General features: G+C 39.8%; 1 protein-coding gene across 1 annotated transcript in view; it reads right to left on the bottom strand.

The window, feature by feature from the left end:
• Window positions 1-3,058: 3,058 nt before the first annotated feature.
• The window catches only part of gfra4a (GDNF family receptor alpha 4a), a 130,805-nt gene continuing 120,516 nt past the window's right edge, over window positions 3,059-13,347 (bottom strand). Inside the window, exons 7-8 of the mRNA XM_034125986.1 lie at window positions 7,323-7,492; window positions 3,059-3,525 (exon numbers count right to left, since the gene is read on the bottom strand). Coding sequence (XP_033981877.1) covers window positions 3,379-3,525; window positions 7,323-7,492 — 317 coding nt within the window. The 3' untranslated portion in view covers window positions 3,059-3,378. The remainder of the gene's footprint in view (window positions 3,526-7,322; window positions 7,493-13,347) is intronic.

Here is a 13,347-nt window from a genome sequence, read left to right as displayed (position 1 = left end):
GTGTAGTGTATATACACTAACATCTTTACAAATCCTGCCCTGTGTGTCATGGATATTTGACTCGATGCCAGGGGCGCTGCCAGAGGGAGGAAAAGGGCACGTAGTTCCTCTGAAGTACAGAGAGGTGATGCTGACTGAGATAAACCTGGAGGGGGTCAAGAGTCGCATAATCTCAGGAGACCAGAGGTTTAAAGGAGGGTGAAAAAGTATATCCCCTGTGCGCTAGAGAAATGGTCAAAATTCACCTCCGTTTAAAGTGTCTTTTTTATTTGCAGGAAGTGCCACGTGTCATCAGGGATTGTTGTGTGCAGAGCAGCTGATTGGTCAGTCACCTCACGGCTCCAGAGGACAGGACGCCGGAGGACTGATAAACCAAGGCGAGGCGACAGAGCTCGGCTGGTGTCACATCATGATAAGAGACAGAAGCCTTGTGAAACTACAGGTATCGCTCACACACTTCTTATCGACAGAAACCCAAAGAACTGCATTCATGGATATTTTTGTGTGTTTGTTTATGTGCCCAGGTTTGGAGATATCTGGCTTTTTTTTTAATGCTGCCACCCGTAGTAGGGTCTACTTCTGTGGTTTGAAATGATTTGAAGTAAATTAAAGGAGTCTTTCCTGACACGATTGTCAAATATTGAGTCCTCAAATTCCGCTAATTACAGTGCTCACCAGTGACAGGTAGGGGGGGGTGCTAGTGAATTGTCAACGGGGGGGAGCCTCGCTGCGGGGGGACATTCTACAGATGGCCAGTCCGCCCCTGAAAAATGTCTATGCACACGTTAGTATTAATAATAATAATACAAATAATAATAATTTAAAAAAAATGTAACCTTTTAAAAACGTTTTATCATCTCGCGACCCCCCCTCGGGGACCCCCACTTTGGGAACCCCTGTGCTAGCTAATGAATTGCAAATAGAAAAAGTTGGCTTTTCAAACAAGATTTTGCGGCATGTCTAAGACTGCTACCAGGTAATGTGTACGAGGCCTAAGACACTAGTAGTAAGGAACCTATGGATTCTGTAGTTCCCCCTCAGCTATAGGGCGCTCTAAGTGTCTTTTAAACTGTTGTTTTTCTTTACCAGCATCACATTCCCTGTTATTCACCCTCAACACTCTCATTAGTGTCTTTTCCCTCTGATAAAACTACCAACTCCACGTTAGCCACCAGCTGGTGAACAGAGTGGAGCATTTAGCTGATATTTCCCTTAAGAGTTAGTGTAAAGTTAACATTGATCTTAGATTTGTAAATTGACCACTTTTTACAGTCATTTAACAACTTTAAGGTGATAATGTGGCAGTTACTGTATGTGTTTCTAAGTGGCCAAAATACTGGCCAGTACATTTGTTAATAGTAGAACTATTTACATGTATTTTTTAGGCTGTACCAAATCATTTCAGAAAAATAGGAAACTTGTTGAGTTTAAATGCAAAAGAAGAGACAAATGGAAAATGTCGTGTGTACTGAGCAGATGCATCAGAGCTTGGTATTAAAACATCACTAGAACATCTTTATTGTATTTTGATGGCAGCAGCAAAATCAGAGAGCAATATCTCAAAACCTGGGCAAATCAAACCAGAAATATATATCACCATGTCTTACTTCTGAGGGGAGAGAAGGTGCTTGTGCTATCCGACCAAACTGCCCCTTTAGGCCAGGCTGTTAAATCACATTTGGGGGCTAATTTCAAAACAGCATGGACATGGTGAGGAGGATTTAACAGTTTCTCCTGTTCCTGTAGAACTTGGCAGGAAAAATCCAACAAGTGTTGTGCTGTTATGACAATATCACAAGCTTCTTTTGTGAACTTGAACTAGAATGTGTCATTTTCATCAGGTCTGCTTATAGCTCGGAGCAACTGGGTGTTAACATCAGCATATGTTTGTGTCTTTTAATAACGCAGGGAAACAAATGGCTGTATCTTCAGATAACTCAATTCAATGGCAGTATTCGGGATGACACATTCCTTGTTAAGAGCGTAAACCATCCTCTGTCTCTCGGTCTCAACACTTTTTCATAGACATGTCCGCTCTACAAAGCAGAACTTCAACAGCACATATTGTAAATGCTCCGGCGTCCCACGTTGAGCTAAGAGTCCCGGCAAGTAGCGAGACAACGCGGGTCAGCGCTCGCATCTCACAAGTCTCTCCAAAGACAGATGCATCCGTTCATGCATCACGATCCACAGCGTCGGTTTTCCCAGCAGCCCCTCTCACAACGCCAAAGCATGATTGGTCACAAACTTGTTGATAGATATCTGTTTTCTCTGCGGCAAAGTCCATGTACAGTTAAAAAATATAAACTTGTTTCCATCTCTTGTTGCAACACCAAAACCACATTTTTTTCTTTTTACATTTCTGAATGACGAACAACCCCAAATGTTTGTCAGGGCGTCACACTTAAAGCTGCATGTATGAATATATGAAGAGTCCCCGTCCAAAGTGAGGGACCACTGAATGCGAAACGTGACATCTACTCATACAAAAGGATTTATAGCTTTCTCAAATAAAATTACAATACAAGTTAAAGGCTAATATGTAATGTAGGTCCTTGTTTGACAAACACAGACTTTGGGAAATGTTCGTTATCTTATTTGTGTTCAATTTAAATGTATCTGTATATATATATCTTTATTTGGAGATGAACTCTTCATCCTGAAACTCAAACCACAACAGTCAAAGAATTTCTTTGTGATTTGTCGCGATTATATCTATACATACTTTGTGCTTCCATCCAACAATCTGAGTAACAAAAGGATTAGAAGAAAAACGTGACATTAAAATAAAGAGCAGAGTGCTGCATGTGGACGGACACACAGCCACCTTAACATCCCGTGTAACACTTCATCACAGTTCATCTGAGACAAAAGTCGTAACATTTAATATTTTTCTTTTACATCAAGGAATGTTCAGGGACAAAGAAATTGAATAGAATTTTTTTTTTTATATTTTAAGAGTTTTCCAGCACTGCATCTTCAGTGTCTCTTCTCTGTACACCTCCTGAGCCCCGCCCTCCCCCTCCCCCTCCCCCTCCCCCTTCACAGAGTCTGCATGTGTGTGGTCATGTGGTACAGTTTGCTTTTGGGCAGGCATGAAGCAGGAAATGAGGCGTGCACTTCCTGGTCCCTCCCCTTTTTTCGGTTGTCTTCTGAGGGAGGTGGGCTGCACAACACATCTGCTGAGTCATGATTCACAAAAAGAGATTAAGTGTGATTTTAGTGAGGGAGAGGGGCGGGTGAGTCGACCCCCCCCCCCCCATCATCATCGTTTGACACATAGAAATGGCTCTTTCTCTCTCTCTCACATCACCCTCTCCCCCTATCCCCCCCCCAGGTCTGGAGTTTTGTCCGTGGAGGCCAGGTGAGCGAGGCCTCCTATTGGTCGGAAAGCAGCAGCGTGAGCAGCCAGCCGAGGCCCAGCAGCAGGGAGAGGCGGGCGGGCTCGGCTCCGCGGTCCAACAGGCCGGGGGAGGGGAGGGTGGAGTCCCCCTCGTCACCCCACAATCTGTCGTTCTCGTTTACCTGGAAGAAAACACACAGGTATCATTTATTTAGGTAAAATGATCAATGAGATTTCAGTACCAGGAGACTCATCTCAGAGGACATGTTTTACGAGCAGATATGTGCATATAACGGCTGCATTTTAACATATCCGCACGGTTGAAAAAACAAGATGATGGAGAGGACTTTGCAATTTCACAGCGGGAGATGCATTGCAAACATATTCAGAAAAGAACTCTTCCATCAGTCGGCTATATCCCTAGATTGTTCTTTGAGAAAACCTCTGAATCTCATCAGATGCTGCTGTACTTTCTCCTATTCTTTTATTGATATGCCCCTGTTTATCATTTATCAATTCAATCACAACGGTTTGTTAGGTTTGTCCTTCTTAAGGAATAATTCATATACTTCTACTTTACCTTTTTGAACGTGTTGACATTGTTTGTCACGTTTTACCATAACTTTTTTTAAAGGATTTTTTATGACATGATACGAGTCATTTAAAAGATGGCCGACAATGAGGAGTGCCAGGTCAGCTCCATCTAGATTTAGACAACATTTATGATACATTTGTTTTTTACTTTTTTACTTCTGCACAACAAACCTTTAACCTCTTAAGCCCGGCGGTCCCCCCATTGGACCCCTCCCACTTTTTTTTTTTTAGACAATGTCTCAGGGCTTCTTAAATTGATGAAACTATTAATGTGTAGCACCAGATTAACGGTAAGAATCTCAGCTAACTGAAGATATGAACCATTTTTAGCTAAAAGAAACACAAGAGTAATACCAAGCCTTTGAATTAGCATTTTGCGAAAAAATGCTAACTAATGCTAACGGAGTTTTGCACAGCATTCACTCTCAAAATGCCCTTATTACTTATCGTAACTGCACAAACAAGATATCCGATTAAAGCTGAGACTCCACATATTCCATACATGTAGTGTCATCACTGTACGACCCCGAATTTGCGGAGCTTTCAGCCAGAAAAGAGAAAGTAAACAACATCCGGTTTCAAAAATATTACAATAATTACATCTTACCTTTTTTGATTTGTGATCAAAAGTTGTGTTCAACGGAATAAAAACGCCGCTCAAGGTTAATCCAATGTGTCTGTGATACTCGTACACACATTTTTATGACATACTATGTTTTTTTACAACATACTATACTAGCTTTTTACATTTTTTTATGAGATATTATAATATGACACTTTTGAACATACTATAAGATAGTAGACAAACGTACTATCACTTTTTTTACGACATACTATATGAATTTTTTTTACGACATACTATTACTTTTTCAACACTATTATTCTGACTTTTTATAACATACTATGACTTTTTTTTTTTAATACTGTACTTTGACAATTTTAGGATTTATTTTCATTTGACATACTAAAGGGTTTGAAAAACATGTGATACATTACCATGAAAATATAATTGTAAAATGCCACTACTTACAAACATATTAATATAAAGTATAGTATTATGAAAGACTGAAAATGTCAATTTAAAACACTGATAAATAAGATAATAAAGAAATAAAGTTTAAACCTGAAGTCTATCACTAACACTGGAGTTATCTTGCCTTTCCTTTTCATTCTGCTTCTCGACATGCCAGATTTGAATAAAATCTGCATTTCCTGTGTTGAATCAAATGTTGATTTATCAGAGACAGACATTTAAATGTGACAGGATGTTGGTTAAAGAGTTGTATGAGTGATGATATGCCCCCAAGGCATCAGTCCAGAGATCATTTAGTGGTTAAATTAACTCTGACTGGTGTCGACACTTCACTTGATCCGGACTTGACGCACGTCAGGTGACAAAACGTCCGTGCTCAACAGAGTTCTCCTCCCCGCTCCATCTCTGTAGCATAATATTAAGTCTAATGCAATCAGAGGAAGATCAACAATAAAGCGTGGGACGAGTAGTTCAAAGCACCCGAGGCGAGAATATATCATTTTAATTTTTGGCCCTTTTTCTTCAGCTTTCCCTCTGGAAATAAGTAAATGGCCTAGTTATACATTTAGCTTGAGAAGTTTATTAATATCGGTTGGCGGACTGTCAATTATGTTTTCCACAGCCTTTTTTTGGAGGGAGGAGATCACATTAGGAGCCAAATGCGTGGAGCAAATTTCCTTAGCCTCAAGTAAATTGTATTATTTATAAATGTCTCCTAATTATTGAAATTTGAAACTGTGAGTGTGCTTGATGCAATACAAGCTGTCCACTTTAAAATGTATGTGAAACAGAGTTTAATCGTTTACTGTATAACTTCATCGTATTATTTATGTTTACAGAACCTGTTTAGACTGTTGATGAAGCGGTTTTGAATATGAGACAGTAAAGTGTTTATTCTGTATTTTCCTCTTCAGTAAAGTCTAGCCGACGTGAATAAACCATCAATATTACCAGCTTATATAACACGTTTGTTTACATCCCGTTTCTCATCTTGTTTAAATTGTCTTTTATTCTCATTATGTCGTTTGTTTTTCTGCTTCTCGCTGAATTATTTGACTGCTGCAGAGATGCAATGACCGCGCTGGGATCAATAAAGTTACATCCAATCTTCAACGCTTCCTTCATCTGAAAACCTCTGCTGATAAACACTCAATAAGCGAGTGTATGGTGAGCAGTGGAGCCGGACCAACCTATTGACTCAGAGAAGACAGGCTGTCACAGGATGTACTGAGTCAGCACATATACAAATACAAACAGCTGTACCAACATGTTTCTTATTTACATTTTGACTCATACATTGCTTCTAGTGAATTTTGCTGTTGAGAAAATACTATTTAGTTTGTCTTGTCACAATATAAGTGAGTGTGTTTGTACAAGAGGACAACCATCTCATAATGTATTGTCTTGTTTTTTGTTTAACTCTCCAAGAATCAATTTGGTCCTCAAAATCTTAATTACTTGAATCCTAATTAGGGAACAATTGACATTTAGGAAACTCATGGATCATTATTTTCTGTCGTGACTAACAAGTGTGGAGTCACTTAATTATCATTTGTAGGCCTGTCATATTGGCAGAAAAGACAACACATTGCATCCTGGGAATTTTTTCTCATAAAAAAAGTAGTTCATTGACGGAGCGCACTTCTTTTTAATGGCCTCTCTATGATGTAATGCGGTTTGGATTGTAAATGAGGAAAGAGGAAACGCCTGCACACTCACTCCAGGCCAACATAGTTTTTTATAGTTTTGTATCTGATCTTTTAATGGTTTCAAGATGTGTTATCACCTGGGGTTTTCGAACATATTTAATTTAACCAGATAAAACCAATAGATATAAAATATTTCTTATGATCCTGACCAAGGCGGCCATAGAGCTTGTTTGTCTTATAGTGAGCATTATGATTAACCATACTGCAACTTTGCAAACATTAAGACGTAACGATGATCCAAATTGGACCAAAATGCATCATTAAAACGTTTGATGCTGTGAGTTATTCTGCAGGCTATCCCTTATCCACTTTGAGGTTGTTTCTGTGAAATCCTTGCGCCTACGTGATGTAATATTATTAATCTTATTTAACCTGGCTTGCAGATGTGACTCAATTTAAGATGGAATTACATAATGCAAGCATCCTACAGATAATTCTCTTAAAATACCCTCAGTTCTCTTTACTCAGATTGTCATGTGACCGACTTTTTCCCGGCCGCAGAGTGTGAATCCCACCCGTCTGCTGCTTCCTGCCGACTAAAACAAACGCCCCAAGTCATCTGCAGCGGTGTGACCCACTTCTGAGTCCGTCTCCATCTCTGTGTTTGTGAAAGTTTGTACATGACATTTCCATCTCGTCTCACCTGAGTCGGTATCTGTGCTCTCAGGATGTTCTGCTCTGTTTCCATGGAGACGCCCTGGGAGGTGGTGGCCATGTTGGGGCTGTGGCTGTCCGTCGCGGGACTCGGCATCGCGGGCCGAGCGGCGCCCGTTCTTTCATCAGATACGTTCCCAAAGGCCACGATGGAGTTTTCTGAAACACAAGAGCAGCGGAGACGTTGAGTGGAAAGGGGCCGAATGGGAACATCTGTGCCCATTTTCACAACAGCTCCCACATCTCCCACATCTTTGCAATGTGATTGGTCACTATATAATTATGTACTGGAGGACTGTAATCATAAAGTGGTCATGGCGTGTGAGAACAACTCAACCTCTCAGGGTGAGTCATCAGGCTGCAGAATAAATGTATGAATTTCATTTTACATAAAATAATTGTTGCCAATGTCACCAAGTGGAACAGAAACAGACAAGAAGCTTTACCCAACATTAACATTTAACTGTGTACTTGTTTCTTCTCCTAATAAGGGATGCATCATATTCCAAGACAAATACAACTGTCCCTGAAACAGGAGTGGAGCAGTTTCTGGATAATGAAAGATCACATTAGTCGAATGTATACATCTTGGCTTTATGGGTCGACAGTGTAGGAACATGTGTAACATATGTTATTCATATGCCTGGGGTATAAGTTGAAATAAGTTATTCTAACTTAAGTACTACTGTCAACTCCTGCCATTACACAAGAGTGTTGTTAGAAAAGTAATTCAGTTTCAGATGTATAAAATGTACGATGGGAAAGTCTGTTTAGCCAAATAGAAGAGTGCTTTAGTCGGTGGCAGCTTTGGTTTTAATTACAGAAATCTCAGAGGCATGAACGGCTGCAAGTCAGATATAATGCTAATTCAATTAATGACAAAAGGGAGTCTCTGGTCATAATATCAAAGAAGAGCAGTGAGCGCTTTGCTGGTTGGCTTACCTAAATATCTGAAGGGTCGCGTGAACACCACAGGCCGCTATGATTTATATCTGATATTCCTGCCAGTTTTCAACACTGTCCGACACTTAAAACAATACAACAATAATACAAAAACATTCAAGACATAAGTCCTGACATCTGTGATTGTTGACCATCACCATCAACAATCTCCAACATCATCAACAATCTCATCCACTTTCAATATCAATCTCAGCCAAGGATGAGTGCACAAGACACCCACTAGTACAAAGCATGAGATCAAATCAAATTGGGGTTCACAGCTCACAAGTACATGGTCATTAGTAGATGGCCCTTCAATCTCTTCTTGAAAGAGGCTCTGGACTCTATTTCAGCAAGGTAGTTTGGCTTTGCTAATTCATTGTACAGTATGGGTCACATTATGGATTTTAACATACATTTTATTTCAGAGCAAGTCATTTTTTGATTGCTCTCGGGATGCAAATACGACAAATATTTAAAAAAAACACATAACCAGCTTTAACACTTGAGAAGAAGACACTTGAGAAGAGCTGTCATTGTGCTCCACTATGATTGACAGCATGATAAAACCCATGTATGCAGCAGTAGGAATAAAGTTAGCCGCTCTATGGCTGTCACTCCTGGTTATGGGTGTTAAAAGTCCAGCCTAGGAAATCATTAAGGCCAAACCCAAACTCCACTAGCTGCAGCTGAGTCTAAACATCTCGTTATCAAAGAAAAGCGATGTGGAATATATTTTGATTTGCCATTCAGCAAACACCAGTGACCGATTATGTTGAACAAAAGCTCCAAAATTAAAGTCGTGTCATCTTCGGCTGCTTCTACCTGCAACTTTCCAGGCAATCACAACCCGTCTTTCTGCTGTCAGATCAAAACATTTCCTAGAGCGGATTTAATTCAAACTCTACCGTCACGTTATAGTTTGAAACTATCCGAGCGTGTGACGGATGCTGGTGTCAGGGAGGTGGTTAGGCTCAAAGGAAATGTGCACGCAGTACAGCAGGGGGGATCCACCATGTATATGTCTCACCAATTATGAATTCACTGCACAAGGAGAGAAATATGTGGCGTTGATAAAAGGAAACGTTTTTAAAGGTGTCTTTTCAAGAAGATGTCTTCTTTTTACTTCTTTTTTTTTTTTTTACACTTATGCTTTTATTGAGTTTTCACAACAATAATAACAGAACAAGAAAACATAATACACACAAATCAGTTGTAAAATAAAGCACAATAAATACTAGTTGTCTGAAGACCTTCAATATTCACACATACCGTACAGGATTGAATTAGTCATTCACTTACTCATTGGTGTCAACCATGTAAATATTCCACTTTTCCCATTTCCTATTGAATGCATTCTCTTGGATTCTCAAAACATATGTCAGCTTTTCCATGACGAAAATATCTTGAACAATTTCCAGCCACTGCTCCTGAGTCGGAGCGTTCACATTAAGCCAATTCCTAGTTATAGCTTTCTTACTCGCTGCAAGTAAAACCTTAATCAAATATAGATCGCCTCCCATCACAACATCCTTAATGTTCCCAAGATACATCACCGGGCAGGTATTTGGGATTCCATAACCCAAAATAATTTTGACAACTGCATTAACCTTCTCCCAATATGACCTTATCTTTGTACAGTTCCAGAAAATGTGTGAGTGGTTAGCCTCCATGTTGCCACACAACCTCCAACACTGTTGCTGTACACCAAGTTGCCTGCTCTTTATTTTGGGTGTTATGAAAAAGCGAGTCAGGTTCTTCCAGCAGAATTCCCTCCATACTAATGAGTTTGTGGATGTAAATTGCGTCTCGAACATTTGAAACCATTCTTCCTCTGAAATTTTAATTTGTAACTCTACTTCCCATTTTGCTTTTATGTAGATAGTCGATTCCCCCCTGTTTCCCCCCAAAGCCTGGTAGAAAGCAGAAATTATCCGGGACCCCTTCTGCTGATACGCATCCACAATCACCCCAGTTACAGTATCTACAGATTCATCTGCATTCAGCTTTATCTCTTTTACAAAATAGTGTCTTAGCTGCATGTATCTAAAATAATCCCTGTCTGTAATACCATATTTTGCCTGTAATTCCTGAAAACCCATCAATTCACCCTTTTCTGAAACCGTACACATTGCTGTTATGCCCTTTTGCACCCATTCTTTGAATGCTGGATCGTACACACCTGGTTTAAAATTGGAATCGTATGCAAACCACCTCAGCGTGCGTATCCCTCTCTTTAATTTGTATTTTGCTACTACAACATTCCAGACCTCTAGTGTAAACGCAACTATCGTATTAATTTCACCTCTCAGAGCCTTCACCAAATTCCTATCTCCTACCAAGGCCTGAATGTGGTGACCCTGTACCTCCCTTTCCATGGCTTTCCATCCAGACTCATAATCTGGTCTACACCAGTAGGCCAAAGGTCTGAGTTGGGCTGCATAGAAGTATTCCCTAAGATTTGGTAAAGCCATTCCCCCCTTACTTTTAGGCAACTGAAGTGTCGTAAATCGTATTCTTGGTTTTTTACTATTCCAAACAAATCTAGAAATCATCCTGTCCCAGGTTATGAATTTTTTTTGGGGAACATCAATTGGAAGAGACTGAAAAAAATACAGCAGCCTAGGTAGGATATTCATTTTAACCGTTTGTATTCTGGCACTGAAGTCTAAAGGGAGGGTGGACCACCTTTCTACATCCTTTCGGATATTGTCATCAATTTTGTTATAATTGGCTTCAAACAGGTTGGAAAATGTTTTGGTTATAATTACACCAAGATAAGTCATTGTTTTGGAATTCCATTTTAGGTTATATGCATGTCTAATTTGTTGGGATGGGGAATAATTGAATGAGAGAATTTGAGTTTTTGTTACGTTCACTTTATACCCTGAATAGTAACCATATGTGTCGAGTAGGTTCATCAGGTTTGGGAAACATACATCTGGTTGCTCAAGGAAAACTATAACATCATCCGCAAAAAGCCCAATGATATGATCTTCCCCCCCTATATTGACACCCTGCAGGTCTTCACTCTGCCTTATTGCTTGCGCCAATGGTTCAACAAATAAAGCAAAGAGAGTAGGAGAGAGACAGCAACCCTGTCTAGAGCCTCTCTCCAGCTGAATCCTATTGGACAAACTCCCATTTACTTTGATCCTAGCCGTAGGTTCGTGATAAATAGTCTTAATACACCGAATTGCATTTTCATTTAAACCAAACCTCCTTAGTACTTCATATAAAAAAGACCAACTGACACTGTCAAACGCTTTTTCTGCGTCCAGACTAACCAGAACCATACTCGTGCCCTTTTTATGCGCATTGTCTACGATATGGAGAGTCCTTCTGATATTGTCTTGTGTTTGGCGTCCTCTAATGAAACCAGTTTGATCTTCATGAATAAGATCTTGCATAAAAGTCTCAAATCTTTTACAGATAATTGAGGTAAACAGCTTGTAGTCCACATTTAAAAGAGAAATTGGCCTATAATTTTTACAGTGGTCTTTGTCTTTGCCTTCCTTAGGCAAAATGGAAATAATTGCTTCCCTCCAAGATGGGGGAGCCCTGCCTTCTTTAAGAGTCCAATTAAAACAAGACAGAAGCAGAGGTGTTAGCTCCTTCGTGAAAGTTTTATAGAACTCTGGTGGGAACCCATCGCTGCCCGGTGATTTACTGGTCTTTAGCCTACTGATTGCAGCTTCCAACTCTTCAACTGTAAATTGCGACGTAATGGTGTCATTCTGTATCTCACCTATAGATGGCAGATCAAGAGAGTTAAGAAAGTTTCTTATTGTGCTTTCATCAGCTAATGGTGGATTAGAGTAGAGTGTCTTATAGTATTCTTCAAATATTCTTTCTATCTCATCTGGCTCATATAGTAGTTGGTTAGTTTGGGGGTCCCTTGTTCTATGAATTGTATTAGAGGCTTGCTGTTTGCGCAGGCGTCTAGCCAGGAGTCTAGCTGCTTTTGAGCCTGATTCATAATAAGACTGCTTTAAAAACCTTGCCTTTTTTTCTATTTCTCCTCTAAGGATCTCATTTATCTCCCCCCTTGTTTCCTTAATTTGTTGTAATGCCGATTGATCCCCTGTACTCTTATGTTTTGTCTCCATTTCTCTCAATTTTTCTATTTTGTATTTGTATGTGGCTAGCCGGGCCTTTTTTTGTGATGCTGTTAGGGCGATCAGCTTTCCACGGAGAACAGCCTTCAAAGCATCCCACAGTATCCCAGGGTCCACATCCCCATTATCATTCTCCTCTATATATATTTGTATCTCTTCCCTTAACTGTTCCACGGTCGCCTTATCATTCAAAACACCCACATTGAGCCTCCACACTGTATTCTTTTGTCTACTGTTCAGATTTATTGACAAGCTAATCATATTATGATCCGAAACATCTGCCACCCCGATTTTACTCTCTGTGATCCTGTGACTTTCACCCGTATTTATTAAAAAGTAGTCAATTCTGGAGTACACAGAATGGGGCACTGAATAGTGTGTATAATCCCGTTCTAGGGGGTGAAGTTCCCTCCAAATATCAATTAGTCCCATTTCCTGCACTGACGCATTAACAAACTTGGTCAGGTGCTTCTTGCTATTTTTGTGACTTGTAGTGTCTATGGTATGATTCAGGACCACATTAAAATCCCCTCCACATATCAAAATACCCTCAGTCTCTAATGCAATGACGTCAAACAGATTTTTAAAAATAGATTTGTTACTCTCTGGGGGGGCATATACATTGACCAATGTCACCACTGCATTTTCAAGCTTTCCTTTCACTAATATATATCGTCCCTCTTTGTCCCTAACTTCTTTATGGAGTTCAAATTGAACTGCATTTGAAATAAGGATAGCCACTCCCCTCTTCTGGCTAGGTTTGTAAGAACTATAGAACGTATTTTTAAAACCAAAGCGTTTTAATTTTTCATGCTCCTGTTGAGGCAGATGAGTTTCTTGTAAAAATAGTACTTGGGCCTTTTCTTTTTTCAATTTAGCCAGGACCTTGCTCCTTTTAACTGGATTATTCATCCCATTTACATTAAGTGACACCACTTTTATATTATTGTACGG

This window comes from Trematomus bernacchii, unplaced genomic scaffold (assembly GCF_902827165.1).
Source record: "Trematomus bernacchii unplaced genomic scaffold, fTreBer1.1, whole genome shotgun sequence".
Lineage (NCBI taxonomy): Eukaryota > Metazoa > Chordata > Actinopteri > Perciformes > Nototheniidae > Trematomus > Trematomus bernacchii.
The sequence above is the reverse complement of the archived record's forward strand: the minus strand, read 5'-3'. Positions and strand labels throughout refer to the sequence as shown.